At 41.5% G+C, this 17,760-nt stretch overlaps 1 protein-coding gene across 1 annotated transcript; it reads left to right on the top strand.

Annotated features, from left to right (window-relative positions):
- Positions 1–277: 277 nt before the first annotated feature.
- On the top strand, positions 278–10,949 carry vps26bl (vacuolar protein sorting 26 homolog B, like). Its single transcript, XM_012868150.3, has 6 exons — positions 278–755; positions 4,322–4,478; positions 6,832–6,996; positions 7,080–7,255; positions 7,349–7,491; positions 9,012–10,949. Exons 1-6 carry the CDS (start codon positions 533–535, stop codon positions 9,147–9,149), a joined length of 1,002 nt encoding a protein of 333 aa, XP_012723604.2. The 5' UTR covers positions 278–532; the 3' UTR covers positions 9,150–10,949.
- Positions 10,950–17,760: the final 6,811 nt, after the last annotated feature.

Below are 17,760 nucleotides of genomic sequence, written 5' to 3'. Positions count from 1 at the left end.
CAGAGAACTAGTGGATGTTGGCTTTTAATTTTAACAAAAGCTAAGTGATGGATAAATAAATTAATCAAAAGCTGTTAAAAGGTTTTAGAGGAATAACCCCCACGAGAGAACGTCAGACGTGCCTGCAAGCCCGCACACCGGGCAAAATCAAAGAATGCCTGAAAGTCTTCGCACTGGGTTCCATCTAGGCACAGACCCCAGCATCGGAAGCTGCTTAAATATCAACTATACACGAGTTGACCTGTACAGGAAGATCACTGATGAATTACATCAGACGGAAGATGTCGCCAGAGCTCAAATCATGCCGAATCAAGAAAGGAGAAAGTTTGATTTACAGCTTTCCTTCACATGACTTTCTACGCATGCGTACTCAACCGGTAGTAACTCGGAATGTTCAGTAATCTGTGAAGCGGCTCGCGCTGCACGCCTCAAAGCAAAACGAGAACCCACTGTCGCGTGCCGTTCCTTGGGGAAACAAGCGCGTCCGTCGCCACGAGCCACTTCCGGAGACCGAGGTGACCGACGAGCAGCCATGAGCTTCTTCGGGTTCGGCCAGAGTGCGGACATCGATATAGTTCTGAATGACTCCGAGACGAGAAAGCAGGCAGAGCACAGGACCGAAGACGGAAAGAAGGACAAATATTTTGTCTTCTACGACGGGGAGACGGTGTCCGGGAAAGTGAACGTCACGCTCAAGTACCCGGGGAAGAGGCTGGAGCACAACGGCATCAAAGTTGAGTTTGTCGGCCAGATAGGTGAGCTGCTAGTAGGCCTGGCGGTCAGTGTCCGCAGACAGAAGTCGCCAAAGTATTACACGGCGACACGAAAAGGTTTACAAACTGACAAAATGTCTTTAATTAATATAGTCTATGTAAAGCAACAAATGGCTATTTTCACTTCCTGTCCGCGCTTAATAAAAGTGGCAGTTGAACAGTGCGGTGTCTCGTGACAGATGTGACCACTAGCTGCCATTAGCTGCCCTCCTCAGCCAATCATGAGCTGCCCTCCTCAGCCAATCATGAGCTGCCCTCCTCAGCCAATGAGGAGCTGCCCCCATAGACATATATAAAGAGTAGACCCCGCATCGACCGCTCTCGCCTATAGGCGCTGACGAGATTTAGGGGCGCCATCTTGGGGCGGTCGACAACTCCGCTCAGTCTAATGTATTAACCAGGTGCAGAATCAATTTTAATCAACTATAACTCGTTTAATGTTAAACTAATGTTCACATTTGTTTTGCTTAAAACTTTAAAACTATAGCTATTATAACAAATGGTCCAGTGCGTTTAAATAATCTTAGTGGGGTTAAAAGTAATAGATTATTCTGACATGATGTATGTATGTTTCAAAACACAGCCATGCACACATTTTTTATAATTTTTTTATTGCTATATAAACAAACACATTTGTACATGTACATATGTACATATACTTCCCAAAAAGAACCCGTGATGGGCGAAATCTGTAAAGTAGAAACCTTTATTTATTTTTTTACAATTATTATATACAATGAAATACACTATAGTATATTGAAACCATAGAACAAAACCTTTTTACCGGCCCAAGCATTTGTTTAACAAATGAAAGTACTATATAAACGTTTTTTTTATTATTTACAAATAAGCTGTAAAATAATAATTTTAATCAATACGAACTGAAGGCTTCAAATTGCGGAGATCAGCGCGGCCCACCGCGACCCGAGTCATTGGATTAGAACGGGAGAAAATGAAAAATTATTATAAAAAAAATACAAAGTACAGTAGGACAAATAGTGACTCGTGTGTATTTCACTGTTCTTTTGACTGAGGCGCTGCATCCGTGACTCCGCTCTGTAGCGTTTTTTTCTTCTAAAGCCCGCGGTGCAGGAGCGGGAGAAGAACACATTTTTATCGGTAGTTGTCACTCTTTTTTTTTCTGGGCAAAAAGATTCTTATAAACCGACACGCCACCTGATGAGAACTGTAATGAACGGCTCATCAATGAAAGTCCGTGAAGCAGCGAGGGTTCACTATATATATATATATATATATATATATATATATATATATATATATATATATATATATATATATATATATATATATATATATATATATATATATATGCTGTTTATTCACTAATGTCTAACAACAACTTTGTATCTCCTAGTATTAGAAAACTTACATTCTGATCAAAAATATAAACAATGTATTTTCATCTTGCTTGTGAAAAGTTATCCCTCGAGCCCTGACATAAATAGTCCCTAGATTTAAACAAAAATGAGCCGCACAGTGCTGAGGCATCATTAGTGTGTCAGCTTGAATCAGCAGGATTAGGTATCAAGTCGACCGCCCCAAGGTGGCGCCCGTAATTCCTGCGCAGCGACAGTCAATGCGGGGTCTACTCTTATATTATGTCTATGGCTGCCCCTGCGACCCAGGAAGGCGGATCCGCGCTGCGCGTCAGACGCTGTTTACGTTGGAGTCGCTAAACATGCAGGTGGCAATTTAAGGTTCTTCGGGAAAGTAGAGCCTCAGATTCTGGTTCAAATTAAAGATGGCAGCGCGAAGTTTGTGATTATTAATGCAACTCAGCGATGCATTTAGAGCTCCAGGTTAAATACTCACCGACACAACAGGTTAGACTAGAGCCCAGGGTCAGATGGCAGCTTTGTTCATTTCTAGGCACTTGGGTAATTTTATGTGAAGCAGTAAACTGATGAAAGGAAATCTGTTATCGTCATCTTACAACTTTTCATTTTCATTTCTGCGTGGGCGTGTAGCTCATGATAGATGTTTAAATTTCCATGTCTGAATTCAAAGGATATGTTAAAAAAGAGTAAAACTAAAAAAGACAAGCACAAGTCAATTAAAAGTTTCCTTTTGTGAAGCCTTATATTATGCTCAAAACGGCACTTAACAGGAAAGCACTGATGGTGAAGTCTGCTCTTGAATTTCAGTGCACAAGTTTTATGTAGTTTTTAAGTCAACCCAGGAGGAGGAAGAGCTGAGAGTAGCAGCTTGGAAATGTCACCAAGCGGCCCATTACCCAGGGGTTTAGATGTAGTCTGTGGTAGGCCCAGTGTGCCTGGGATTAATCACAGTGGTGAAGGACCACTCATCAATCAATCAATCAATCAATCAATCAATCAATCAATCAATCATTACAGCAGGGAAGTTCTGGCCTGGCAGCATTCAGGTTGACCTGTTCTCCCACCGGCTGCTTCACAGGAACCTCCATCATGTTAGCGCCCAGTTTCACATTCCAGGGTTAGGCCCTCAAACTCTAAAGTCTCCATTTAAATTCCCTGGACGATGCCATGTGGACCTAAAAAGTGACCGAGCTAACGCGGTGGTGCTTGAAAGGGGCGTTAAAATCCAGATCTAGGTTCTGCAGTAAATTGTTTTCCCATTCCTTCGGCTCGGCCAAATAAGGACAAACTGTCACCGCTAATTAGTGTAATTACTGTAGACATGCAACAAGGTATGTTTATTAACCTTCCTGTTGGAATTAACATGTTTTTGAATTGAATGGAGTTTGAATTGAAGAGTGTGGTTATGGATTAATTTCATTAAAATGATCCACTGACAGCAGGTTTTGTTGCACTGAGAGAAATAAACCAAACAATGTCAAAGTATGGTACCCATGAACCTTACCCATCACCTTTGGGGTGTTTCTTCTCCTAAATCCATATTTGTAGTTGTTAAACGATCCTGGGGAAAAGGATGGTCCAACACAGAGACTGCTTTTGGGGCTAAAGAGTAATCTGTCCTCCACACGTTTCATTCCACCTTTGCTTCATGATGATCTTTGTAGGAGAACATTCTCACTGTGTGCTCCCACATGTCACCAGTAGGCTCTCTCATGTCCAGTCAACACATTCCTATTAAAAGGACTTTTTGGCGTCATGAAAGCAAAACATTCTGTGATTAGTTGAGCTGCACGATTTAGTGAATTGCAGCCATCATCCTGATATCTGTATGTGTAAAATCGTAATCCCAAACGACTGCTTGGGTCAAGTATCAGGAAAATTAAGGTTGATCATAATCGATTCTGTTATGGATTATTTGCCTAAATTTCTGCAGCCATTGACTGGTTCAATATTTGCCAGTGAGCATCTAATTGATTCAGGGAGGGTCTTTTGAGAATGTCCTTTGGTCAGATGAGATCAAATCATAATGTCAGTTCTTATGAGCCTCAGGTGGTTTTCATGTAGGTTAAATATAGTCCTGAGCTAACAGTGAACTGGAGTCATTACACAGACTGGGGTCGGATGTTTTGTTCAATCAAAATGAACCTCAAGGGTACTGGATGTCCTCAGATATGAATGTGTGTTTTTCAGAGCTGTACTACGACCGAGGGAACCACCATGAGTTTGTGTCTTTGGTGAAAGACTTGGCTCGGCCAGGAGAGCTTACGCAGTCGCAGACCTTTGACTTTGAGTTCACACATGTGGAGAAACCTTATGAGTCGTATACTGGTCAGAACGTCAAGTTACGGTAAGATACGTCCTCTGTCTGTTACACATCAACTTAGCTAGTTGTTCACGTTAGTAGTAGGAATTAGAAGATGTTTATCTCAACGCTTGTTCCAGCACTCCAATAAAACCTCGTCACACATTAGTCTATTTGAAAATCTAACACAGAACTATGAAGCTTGTTTAATTCACCTTTTACATTAAAATGGCTATTGGCTGCTTACAGAGTCCATCGTTGGTTGGTGGTAGTGCAGCACATTAACAGATTTCTCTTGTCCAGCAAACCAAAGCCCCTTTCAGAATACCGTCCTGTGTGTTTATTACTCATCACAATCAACTGAAGGTCTCAACACTGAAGGGAGGTGTAGATTGACCCTCCAGTATTACCCCCCGATCCACCTGGGAAGGCAGTAATAGACCTGTGACCACTACAAACTGTGTGGGGCCAGTGCAGGATTGTGGAATGAGTGTGACGTAGAACAACAGAGCAAACAGCAGCAGCTGTTCAGTCTGCAGTCAACACTCCACCCAGACGTTGTTTCATCCTCCAGTTTATATCTAAGCTGAGAAATGTGTCAATCAGCAGAACCTAATCTAGATAAAAAGATGCTGAGGATGGTGCTCAGCATCCTTCCTTGTATTTGAAGCACTGAATACCTGTGGAAAGCACGTAGGAGGATGACGACACAGCTCAGCCATGGAGAAATCCACCAGAGGTGACTGTAGTGGCTAAAATCCTATATTTTAGGCTTCTGGTTGCTATAGCTCCTGGTAAGCTTTGGTCTTATGTGCACTTAATCAAGAATCGCTGAGCAGGTCTTGATTTGGACTTATAATCATAATGTCATTTATTTCTACCCTAACCCTAAACATATTCATGTTTAACAGTGGAAAAACACAAAACACTAGCCTATTTACAGAACCATATGAAATAATATGCATGATAGTACTCAGCATCTCAAAGTAGCCAAGGCGTGTGCAACTTACCTTATTATGTGAGAGACTGGATGATTTAAATCCATGATCAGTCAGATCAGTGCAGCCATTAGGAGGATGTAAACACACTGAGTCTGTCGTGAGCAGCAGAGATTATAAAGTCTAACAGCATCCCAGAGGAAGGACCTGCAGAAACGCTGCTTAGAGCATCTAGGATGCAGCAGTCTGTCACTGAAGGAGCTCTGCAGCTCTGCAACAGCTCCATGCACGGAGTGGGAGACATTGTCCATCAGGATGTGATTGTCCTCACTGTCCTCCTGTCTCCCTGCCTGCACTGTGACAGGGGGCATCCCAGGACAGAGCTGTTCCTGCTAATGAGTTAATCCAGCTGCTTCCTCTCAGCTGCAGGTCAACCACAGCAAAGATGGCTTTGTGTCCCCCTGAAGACTTCAGTCACTCTCATTAGTTTCTTTCTCCCACATACACAGACTGCTTTATGAGACAGTGCAGTGTCATATGTACACACCCATAGGGCCGGGGACTGAAACCTGGTATCAAAACGGCCCTGGGGCCACGTCAGATGGACAGGCTTCAGTCTTATCGGTCCTCTTAACGCTATTTGTAAGGTCGCATTCATTTTACAGGGAGACTTGTTGTTTATACAAGTTATTTATCTAATGTGTTTATTGCTCTATTTCTGTAAAATATACTTATTTTGTACTTTTATTTTGTTCCCTTTTGTTTCAAATGTTTTAAAATAATAAACCAGTCAGTTATAATTTAGTTTTTTTACCCTTTTGTTTGATTAAAAAATAAGCATAGATGACGGTACCAATAAAATATGGATTGATCAGGAGTATGGATAAATCTTTAATGATCCCATCTCTAGCCGTCACACTGCTTCTGCAGCCTGCTGCCATCAGGGAGGAGACGGTGGAGTCTGAGGCAGAAGCAGCAGACCTCCCTGCTCTGCCTCCCCTTTCCTTCTCATCCCGTTAAAATACGCCCTTTAGTCTTTGCATTTCTCATTATATACACCTTTAACACGCATCTGGGTTTGACCAAGAACAGAACCTCTATGAAAATAGATTTCCACCTGAGTTTGTTCTGCTTATTAAGGTTCTGCTACGTCATCTATCTTTTTGTGTTTATGGTAAACAGGATCAATCAGATGCCTTACATGCAGATCTCTGCACATGTCCCTTTAATCCTGATGCCAATGTCAGGGACTTTAGGCACACACTGTTTATTCAGTGTCTGTGTCTCTATTATGATGTGATTTTAGGTGTTTACTGCACCCTGGGTTTGAGAGGAATGCATTTCAGTGCTGTAATGGTCATGTACATTTTGTAGAGTTTGACTTTGATGTGATATGATTGTCATTGCTGTCTGAATGGCTGCTTTTTCTCCGATGGGCTAAAGCCTGCTTTTTCTTCCAGTTACTTCCTCAGGGCGACGGTAAGCCGGAGACTGAGCGACATCAGCAAAGAGCTGGACATTGTGGTTCACACCCTCAGCACATACCCTGATCTGAACTCTTCCATCAAGATGGAAGTGGGCATTGAGGACTGTCTACACATAGAGTTTGAGTACAATAAATCCAAGTAAGGGTTTGTTTAAAAAACATTATCAATAGCTGAAGTGTTGACGTCTAAAGTGAACTGTTATATCTGCAATCTGCTTGCAGATATCACCTAAAAGATGTGATTGTAGGGAAGATTTACTTCCTTCTGGTGAGGATTAAAATTCGTCATATGGAAATTGACATCATCAAGCGGGAGACGACCGGCACAGGACCCAGTGTATACCATGAGAACGACACCATAGCAAAGTATGAGATTATGGACGGAGCTCCAGTCAGAGGTGATGATCAGAGCTGCACTTCCTCACTTTGCTCCCCCCATGCAGACTCAGTTCATTTCTGCAGGCTAATTCTGTTGTTATCTGGTGCTGCAGGAGAATCCATCCCCATCCGCCTGTTTCTGGCAGGCTATGAGATGACGCCCACCATGAGAGACGTCAACAAGAAGTTCTCAGTGAGATACTACCTCAACTTGGTTCTCATAGACGAGGAGGAAAGACGCTATTTCAAGCAGCAGGTCAGTTTGGCTGAGAGGGATCTCTTCACTTCCTGGTTGTCTGCTCTGCTGGAGGTTTACTCATTGGTCACTGGTTAGGTTGGTGTTTATTGAGAAATAACTGATTTACTGATGGGATGATTTTCTTTGTATGTACTGAGTTATGCAGTGTTGTTAAAAAACCTCTGGGAGTTTAAAGCTACGCTCTGATCTGTGCACTTATTCAAATGGGCTGTGTTTTAATCAGGATATGATGATAAATCATGTAGTAAAGTCAATGTAAAACAGCCTCAGACATGACGTAGTACACCATGCAGTTAACCTTAGATCTGCTGAAGGGTCAGCTTGACTCCCTAGCACCTCTTCCATGGTTACATTACATGGAGTTATGAACATCTAGGTTATTGTTATAGCACATACAGGCATCGTCATTTATGAAAAATAAACAACTCTTTGCTATTTTTGTTTGTCCACTGAGTTATGGGCAGCTCTAAGCAGTTATTCATGCTGTAGTTTCTACAGTCGTGATGGGATGTGACAGTGACACTATGTAGGGTCTACCTGGCTCTGCAGCAGGCTGTGGCTTTACTCATCAGCCTGCTGCAGAGCCAGGATGAGCAAGAGCAGGAAAATTAGGGTAAAGAAGGTTTTGGTGCCAGTTCAGAACACGAGTATGCAGGAGTTTGGATGTAGGTCATTCGTTTTGGATCAATAAAAAGCAAATAAAGTCTGGGATGAGTTTTAGATAGAAACAAGACTGATATAGCCTTAAAATATGACCCAGCTACCAACAGAGGAGGAGCTTTTCTAGGCGTCAATACTAGATACTGTTACATCAAACTCAATGGTTATGTAACACAACTTCATCCCATAGAATCCCATCTATACGCTCATCCAGGTACACCCTGAGTATGTTCTCCGCTCAATGAGGGGAACAGTGAGAATAAGGACAGTGGAGGAAAAGGACAACTGCACAGGTTAGAAACTGCAGAGGAAGCAGTTTCTAACCTGTGGACAGCTCCTGTCTGCATGTCCATCTTTTTATGAAGCAGGGAAAGGACTCCACAGCAACTCTGTGGGAACGTCTTTCTGCACCTACTGTATAGAAAATGTTTCATCAGCAAATGTAAAAGTACCCCACAGGCCACAGCGCTGTCAGTTCCTCCTTTTAAATGAGTTTTCCACTTTTAGTTGAATTCAAACAGGACCGATGGTTCACATGTTACTGTGCTGTAGATCAGGGGCCCTCAGATCAAAAAACGTGTGCATTATGGTTTGATAAGTGATTACTGAAGCAGTGTAACCTGTTATGTGCTCCAGTTGTTCCCTCATCAGTGGAAGGTTTTCATTTGTTGGTTCATATTTATTGGATCTTATTACTTTAGAACTGGAGATTTGAAGCTTTTACACAAGTTCTGCTGATCTCCAGATGTTTTAACTCTTATTGGTAAAATACACAAAATGTTTGCTATTCGGTTAAGCTTTCAAGCTTTGCCCAATGCTGTGTTTACTTGCATTAATGGTGCGTTTCTTTGCTGCAGGAAATCGTTTTGTGGCGTAAAGGTGACATAGTGAGGAAGAGCATGTCTCATCAGGCCATCATCGCTGCGCAGCGTTTCGAGGGCTCCTCCAACCCAGAGAGGTCTCACAGTCAGAGCAACGAAGAAGGCAACAGCTAAATGCCAGCCAGCACCTCCGCTGCCTGCTGTGTCTGAGAGAGCACAGCCCAGATGTGTCAGTCCACATGTGGAGTGAGGGAGGGACTTAGTCTTCAAATTGCAATTTGTGTGTGAAGGGACCAAACAGTCCCATGGTGGACTGTAGGTGTTTATTCAGGTTTATCCATGTTGAAGCACCTATTACACGGAGCAGGCCACACTCAGGCTAATGAGATGCTTCCAGCAAGTTTCTGACTTTCACAATTACACAAAATCCATCTGTAAGTGATTCATTTCATTTTGTGGCATTTATTACACCAATCAGTGAGGATAAATCTTCCAGAGGTGCGCTTCAGTCTGTCAGTCAAACATTGTATTTCTTGAATGTTTGTGACTAAAATGTTTCACTGTGAGGGAACTAGTCATCCGGTAGCTTTCTAAAGCTTATCACACGTTTCAGTATGACACTTTATAGAGACATGACCATGTGATAGGAGCTCATTTCTTATTTTGCTGCTTCCTTCTTAGCCTGCCCCTAGAATCCCAAACACGTACCAAGCCTCACAAATATTCTCATTAAGGAGACAAAATATTGTAAGAATATACCTTTGAAAGATCTTTGTACACTTTCCACTGCTGTTGTCATCAATAGGCAGGATTAAAAAGTATTTTTAAATCAGAACTCATTTTTTAGCCAGCATTTTACATGTACTGTGCATCCATTGTTGGCTGGTATCAGCTGTTCTCATGGGTTCTCCTACAGCAGATGGATCTGCTCTGTGTTTCTGTCCTCTGTGCTGGCTGGGGTCACCGATGTTCAGAGCCCAGCTTTGGTGTTTTGCACTATGACATCCTTCTGTTGAGTTATTTTTCTGCTCTCTGCTCTGTTTATTACTGGTGCAATGGCAGGATTTATAAATCAAATGATGGCCTTTAGTTCTAACGAGAGATGTTTGAAGGCCAGTGCTGATTACTGGCTTCCTCTGAGGTCTGACCCGCTCACTTCCTCACCACTGATAGAAAACAGAAAAATCTACTGCAGTTTCTAATAGAGGTAATAGAAATTAACTTAAAGTGAAGGAATTACCAGGTTATCCCAATTATGCTTCAATATGTACCTTATGTTACTAACCTTTATGCCATTTATATTAAACTAAAAGTACGAAGCACTGTTGGTGCGGTTGTTTATTGGTCAGATGGTGAGTTCTCAGGTTTGATCTGCCGATCAAAGGCAAATGGCGTGATTGTGATCTCAGGCCAGTTGATTGGTGCATCTCTGATGAATAACATCCGGTCTTATCACTGACAGAAGACATGTTCCTGCTGTCATATCAGCAGACTGACAGCCCAGAACAGAAACCAGGCGTTTGGCCACTTTACTGCAGCTAGAGGTTTATCTGCTGGAACTGAGCAGATGTAGATGAGGAGGAACCAAACAGCATCAGTGTTACTCTGGACTTCTGTTTCTTCCACCCTGTGACTGTGGAGGCTTTATGGGTCTGTCCCAGTCTTCATGTTCACTCTACCTGATCCGTAGAAAGCTAGGTGCCAGTTCAACGGTGGAACCTAAAAGTATGACTTTTACTGTAAAAGAGACTGCTGGCATAGTGTGCCGTGATTTTGGACTGACCTCTGACCAAAATCAGAGCGCTGTTATACGTTTGTGGTAAATCCAGAGTAGTGCCAAATCCTCCAGAGCGGTCCCCAAGTCCTCCTGCACCTTTCTTGAATTTGCTAAGCTGCTTTGGGTCATGGTCTTAAATGTAAAATAGGGAAAACTCTGTTATTGAACATTTTGATTCAATAAAAATTCCAAGAAGTGTTTTCACTAATCCGTGTCGACATGTTCGTCAAATCAGCAGAGTGACAGTAGGACTGTTGGGTAAAGCTGGGATGTGACCTTGCTGCCCCTTCATACATACAGGGAAGCCCACAATTGTTTTTATTAAGCAGATTAAGGTTTAAAGCGTTTTTATTTATTTGTTTATTTCATCAAGATGTTTCTTATAGCTGGAAGTAATATTAAGGTTTTGGAGCAGCCCAGCCAGAGTTCAAGCTTTAGTTTGATAGGAAGTCTGGAGGGAGCTAAAGATTAGGGCGATGGAAAGAAGGCCTTCCAACCTCAAGTAGTTTCTCATCACCAAAGATCAATCCTCAAACTACCAGAGGGAACAGACAACTGGATGGTCAGCACCCATAGTAGGGCTTTCATTGCTGTAACGTTAATAAACATTTTTCAGTTGATTCTTGGAAATATTTGAAGGAAGTGCAACTAAAAAAAACAATTTTCCCCCACACTTGCCACTTCTTTTATATTATTTTATTGTCTTTAGAGGCATTATTGTTTCATTTCCTATCAAAAACAAACGGTTGAACAAAAATAGTTTTAAATCTAAATCTGTATGAATAATTGTGGACCTCCCTCCAAGTGTAAAACCAGCTGAAGATATACAGGAGCCTACTTTTCTAAAGGTTTGAGTGGCTCTTTATATCTGTTACTGTTATTCTGCTTCTAAAGACCCCGACTTTTTATGTTTTTAAGGTTCCTGAACTCAAAGTTGTTGAAGCTTTCTGAGGGTCTTTTTATGTTATCCTTTGGATATCGACTGCTTTCGTTTCACATTTTTACACTCCTGGGTGTTTTCAGAGGACTTTTTTAAGCCATTGAAGCTCCCAGCTGTGAGTGGATTAAAAAACCTTTTAAACTCAGGGGATTAAAAATAATTTTCAACCTTTAGTAATCCTGTGAGAGACCAGTTTAAGCCAAGTGTCCAATTGTGAAAGAAAATATAGCGGAATTATATTAATGTAAAATCGAGCAGGGATATGAAAATCTAAGCCGACATCTAATATAGATATTGATGTTGTGGCAAATAACCATTATTTATTGATATATCTATTTCCCATTTTACCAGGTTTGTAGAGAAAACAACAAGAGACCTAAGGTCCCAATCCTAACTAAAAATTACAAACAGAAGATTTGAATAAAGATATTAACGGGTTCTTTCTTAATCTCATTACATTTAACAGAACAAACAGGGCTGGTTTCACTGCCCCCTCCCCCCCCCCCCACACACGCAGTTCAATAAGGAAATGAAATTCTGGGTCCTGCACAAAACACACGAGCTACTTCCTCTGTTCTCAGCAGCAAACTCCACATGCAGAAAAGTCATAGAAAGCTTTAGGACACAACTGATTACCTCCCTGTCCCACAAATCCTGCTGATTCTATTTAACGATGAAGGTTTGTATATTCTGAAAGAAATCTCTGTCCCCCAAGAAGTTTCTAGACTGTTTAGATCTCCGTTTCTCCCACGCAGTAAGATGAGACCTAAACCGTGCTGTCGAGAGGCCAGCTGCATGCTGCCTCTGCCAGGATATAAAATCCCTTCCACACGTCCACCTAGTCGACACATTTTCATCCATGTCGATCATTTGATGCTGGTGGACCTCACAACTTCATGAGCTCTGGGTCTGGGCAGGATCCTTCTTTTATGGAGGAATGATTGCAGCAAAAATGATTTGATTATCTTAAAAAGAACTAGATCCACAAAGGTTGAAAAGTATAATTACAGGCTTAAATATACAGATGCAGCCCACAGCTAATATGTGGCTAAATGTTCCTTAGCCTGTCACACCTCGATCACTTGCTTTTTCAGCCTCTGCCATAACTCTGGTACGTTATGGATCCCCTCTCGGCAGAACTGGTGGTGTTCTTTTAGATTGCATGGTTCCTTGCCTTGGACCACTTTGTAAGTGGTGGTTGATGCAGTTTAGATGTTCAGGAACCAGCGAGGCTGATGAACTGGTTGCTGGATCACTGCTGTCACTGTCCACAATAACGCTGGATACATCAGCATGGACTGAGAAGGTGGCAACCAAGTGAGAAACCAACTCTAAAATCAAAACCTTCAAACTGGCCTGCATCACACGTCTTCTGGAGAAAGGTTTCATGACCTGACAAGGTTAGCCTGAGTGTTTTAGCCGTGGTGACAAAAGGCGTTCAACGCCGGCCCAAACCTGCAGCGATTTGGTTTGGTTTGCAGGATGTGGGAGTAGTAACTTCACTCAGCTGCTAAACCTTGTTAAATGCTGTTTAGCGCTGCTAAACCCTTTGAGGTCAGACTTTAGCTGTATTTTACACAGGTACAGTAACAGTGGCGTGAGAAAAACTGTGGAAGAGGTCCATAGGAAGTCTGGGCTTGTCAGATAAGTTGTGTCTCAGGCATTAATCAGGTTGTTAACAGCACTTTGAAGCAGCCTGAACGTCTCTAAGTCCATGCCAGGCACTGAGAAAATTAAAAGAAGTGATCCCACGGACAAGGGGAGCAAAGCTTATTGTGGCAGCAGCTCCCTCAGGTCATGGTGTCATTAAGGAGATGGTTGGTGGAGCTCTGACTGGAGAAACCGTAGAGAGCTGCACAGATGGCTGCTGCCTGAAGGCAAGGCAAGGCAAGGTAAATTTATTTATATAGCACAATTCAGTACAGGGACAATGCAAAGTGCTTTACATGAAGCAGCTTGGATGGAGCTGTTGGACTGTTAAACATTTTGTCCTTAAAGTGAAGTTGAAAAACAATTAAGATATTTTCCCTAGAAAAGTTTGAGCTTGACTTTAATTTGGCACGATTACCGTGACGTATCACTCATGTGAAAACAACAAAAAGCTCACATTTATAAACCCGATCAGTAAAAGCTGGTGCTCTTGGGTGGTCCCTGTTGTCTTTTGGCCTCTAAGCTGTTTTTCATCTATGCCTGAGCTGTAAAAAGGAGACTTTTGATGTCAGGACATGAAACAGTGGCTAGTTTTAGTAGATTTAACTGTTTGATCAGGGGCAGGGGGACGTCCACAGCCGTCAGTACAATGGAAACATGAAAAACCTGTTCACACATGTCAGCACTTTGTTTGACGGCTCAAGATTCTTATTTAACCAGCTTTTAATATTTTTTAAAAGTAAGCAAAAATCTAGTCATAAAAACTGAGAAACCTGACTGACACTATGTCCTAAAGCGTGACTCAGAGCTCACAGGGCATGTTGCCCAATCCCTCTGTGTCAGTGCTGAATATAGGGAAATAATCTGGCCTTTTAAAAACACACTGCTTTGTGAATCTAATAAGTGAAGGAGCAACCTAACAAGGGTTTTAAGTCAATTAAATAATTGATCTGAAGGTTCTCAGTGGATGGGCTGAGCTGCATGAAAACCCAAGCTGTCACTAGGGGGCAGGTTCTGATCAAATTTCTCAATGATCTCACTGAATCTTTAAAATCTACTGAGTGCATCTTTATCAACAGTACTGCTCAATGCTTTTTTGTCTTTAGGTTGTATTTTTGACACAGTTTCCCAAATCAACAATCTTTTCCAGACGTTTTATGGAAGAAATAGAAACTGAAAAGCAGCGCCCAGATGCCTGCAGCAAGTCCAGAACTCTTAAGGCACGTTGCTGAGAACAAATAATGCAGGAAACGATTCACATCTCTGGACCCATTTTGTAGAATTCATTTTAAGTATTGATGGTATGGAAACATTAGAAAGTAGTGAAAACATAACCCCAAACCTTTTGAAACGTGTTGTGGCTCTGAAATACAAGGACGAACAGACGCAATGAGTTTAGTCCTTCACATTAATGCTGTGTATTGAAACAAAAACCTCACATTTTCCACTTAAATTCAAATGTCTGATCTTTATGCAGGTATAACTATTTACGCAGGTATAACTATTTACGCAGGTATAACTATTTACGCAGGCATAACTATTTACGCAGGTATAACTACTGTTTGTGAGTACAGCCCACTGCTGGCGGTCCCTGTGTGAGCACCTGTGGGTTTATTGTTCAGCTGATGACTGACTGGCTGGGTATGAGCTTTCTCCTCATGTTTGCCTTGTTTAAGAGGATCAGTTCATAAGAACTCACCATGCATGTTATGTATCGAACATGCATTTTTTTTTTTTTACTACACTTCAGTCACAGATGGAGCTTTTCTGTGTCAGACTATTTACTCTGAATTAAGTACATGTTGCTTCTCACTGAACACAGTCTGTTATTGAGCCATGTGAGGAGGACCATGAACTGAAGCATACATGACATCGCCTCTCTGATGAACTTTTAGAGAGAAGGTGAGGCGGTTAGACATTTCCCCCTTAAGCTCTCTTCTGGAAGCTCCTGGAAAACCAGTGTTTGTGAAATCATCTCACCTCTTATACCAGGGAATGATCTCCATCAACCAGCCTCGATCCCTGCAGGCGTGCAATCCAAAAATGAGGTTCTGATCTTTTATTTAGATAAATGAGGTCTGGATCAGTGACAGCTGACGATAGATAACAGACATTAAAAAGGATCCAGTTTAATGACCTGGTGAGGTAAAGTACTGCAGGTCTCGTCTTAACATTCTCTGAGTGAAGGACGTTGAGAGGGTGACAAGCTTACCTGACTCTAAACCTCTGAGACAGTTTGGCCAGTTGAAGGGTCTCCTTGTACCACATTATGGGGGAGTTTGGGCCTGGTGGTCACTGCAGGGAATTTGTATCCTGGTGAGTCTTCACCCTGAAAATGTTCCCCATGTGCCACACAGTGGCCCACTAAGGGATGGGTTAAATGCAGAGGACAAATAAAGTTGATGATTTTATGTATAACCTTATCAATCCATCAGGAGAAGTAACAAGAGGGTTGTGGTAAATTTGGAGAAGAGGCAGATATTTTCCAGTTTAATAAGGCAACTTGCAACGGAGCAAACATTTTAGAAAAATGTCATTGACTCGTCAGAATTGACTGCTAATCAGTCTGGATCTCAAACCGACAGATCAATCTTTACTTCTTGCCTCAAAGAATTAAAGCTGCCTTAGAAGCCAGAAGGGACAGCACATTTCCTCAGGACTCCTGTTCCTGTCCAAAGGGAATCATTAATCTCACCGCATACTTAGTCAGGAGGAGGCAGAGCTTCCCTGCTCGTCTTTTACATCTTAGCTTTTCAAACTTAATTTCAGTGCATTTTATTGTAACCAATAACATCTGAATGCATGTGATTTAATATAGATCCATCTATATGTGATCTGATCATTCATTTTGGGATTATAAATCGATGGAACTACTGACACGAAATTTCACAATTTGGTATTAACAGTTAAGCTAAGATACGAGGACAATAAATAGGACATCAGTTTTGTTTGCAGGATTATTTTTCACTTCATAGACACTTTCATCTTAAATCGGATTAAATCTGATTTCCTTTATATTTTTGTGAAAATTAAGAATACAGTTTATATTATATCATTAATTTTCTTGTTCTATTGTTGTTGTTTTTTTATTCAGTCCATGTTTGACCCACCTACATATTGTGATTTTAATGTTTGTCTCAAAATGAGTTTGCTGTGATGTCACAGGCACATTACAATGCTCTATATTTTCATAAATAAGATAAATCTTCCTCAGTCTCAGGTTATATTTTATATAATCTTGGTGGACAGTAGAATAATCCTGGTTTAAAATTTTAGATGACAAAACAATGAGATTGCTTAAAAACGGATCCTACGGCCGTGGTGGTATCAGCTTTATCAACCATCTGGTGTGTGTGACCATTAGGGCTGGGCCATATGGAGAAAATTATATCACAATAATATTTTTCATATCAGTCAATGTTGATATGTATCATGAAATAAAACAAATCACTATTTTTGTACATTTTTAATGTTCCCTAATATTATTAAAGGAGACTTGAAGATATCAGAAGGTTCTTTTGGATTTAAAGATTTAAAAAGGTAATGTCATTGAACATTATACAACTGTTTTTGATTAAAAAAAAATAGAGGTATATTTTAATGGATGTCAAATAAATAAAATAGGCATTAAAAACATAAATTCCTGTTACCATAAGGTGTGATAAAGCAGGTTGTTGTTTTCACGGTGGGGGTAAGCCCTCGCTCTTCTCTGGGATGGTAAAGTTTTACGTTCTGCGTGTTCCAGTGGGTGGCGCTGGTTCAGGTGGTTAAACAGATTGTTGGCATTCCATGATTTTGTCAGAACATGCACTGGACATAATTTGCAGTTCACGCTACTTTGGTTTTTGACCAACTTTAACCAAAAAACCTCCACACAACTGTTTGGGCCGTTCTAGTCAATGATGTCATTCTTTGTGTCTTATCGGGACATTTAACCAAAGCGGAAGTGCGTCATTGGTCGCCATGATAAGAGCTGTCCGAATAGTGCAGTCAGTAAGGAAGGAGGTAGGAAAAGTAGCCTGAATGCTCCCTCCCACGGCTGGTTTTGCCTCTTATCGGGGCTAAGAACCCTTTACGTATCCCACAATTCTTTGCATGACATGACGTATAGGTCCAGCCCCCTCATGGAAAATTGATGAAAATGTCCAGAGAGAAGAGATCGTGCACTTTGTAGTTTATTTTCGGAAGGCTTGGATTTCACTCCCATCATCCATGAGCGTTTCCGTCAGGCAATGACGTCAGAGTTAAAGGCTGCCTGAATTCAGCACAGCAGTCTGAAGCTCCTTTTCTCCCCATGATAGAGATCTGACTGTTAATTCCATCAAAGCTCAATGAACGGGAGCTAGGAGCAGGAAGCTGTTATTAAGTATTTTGTAATGTTATACTTTGATTGGAAATAGGCTACAGAAAACTTGGTT

Source organism: Fundulus heteroclitus, chromosome 11, assembly GCF_011125445.2.
Source record: "Fundulus heteroclitus isolate FHET01 chromosome 11, MU-UCD_Fhet_4.1, whole genome shotgun sequence".
Lineage (NCBI taxonomy): Eukaryota > Metazoa > Chordata > Actinopteri > Cyprinodontiformes > Fundulidae > Fundulus > Fundulus heteroclitus.
The sequence above is the reverse complement of the archived record's forward strand: the minus strand, read 5'-3'. Positions and strand labels throughout refer to the sequence as shown.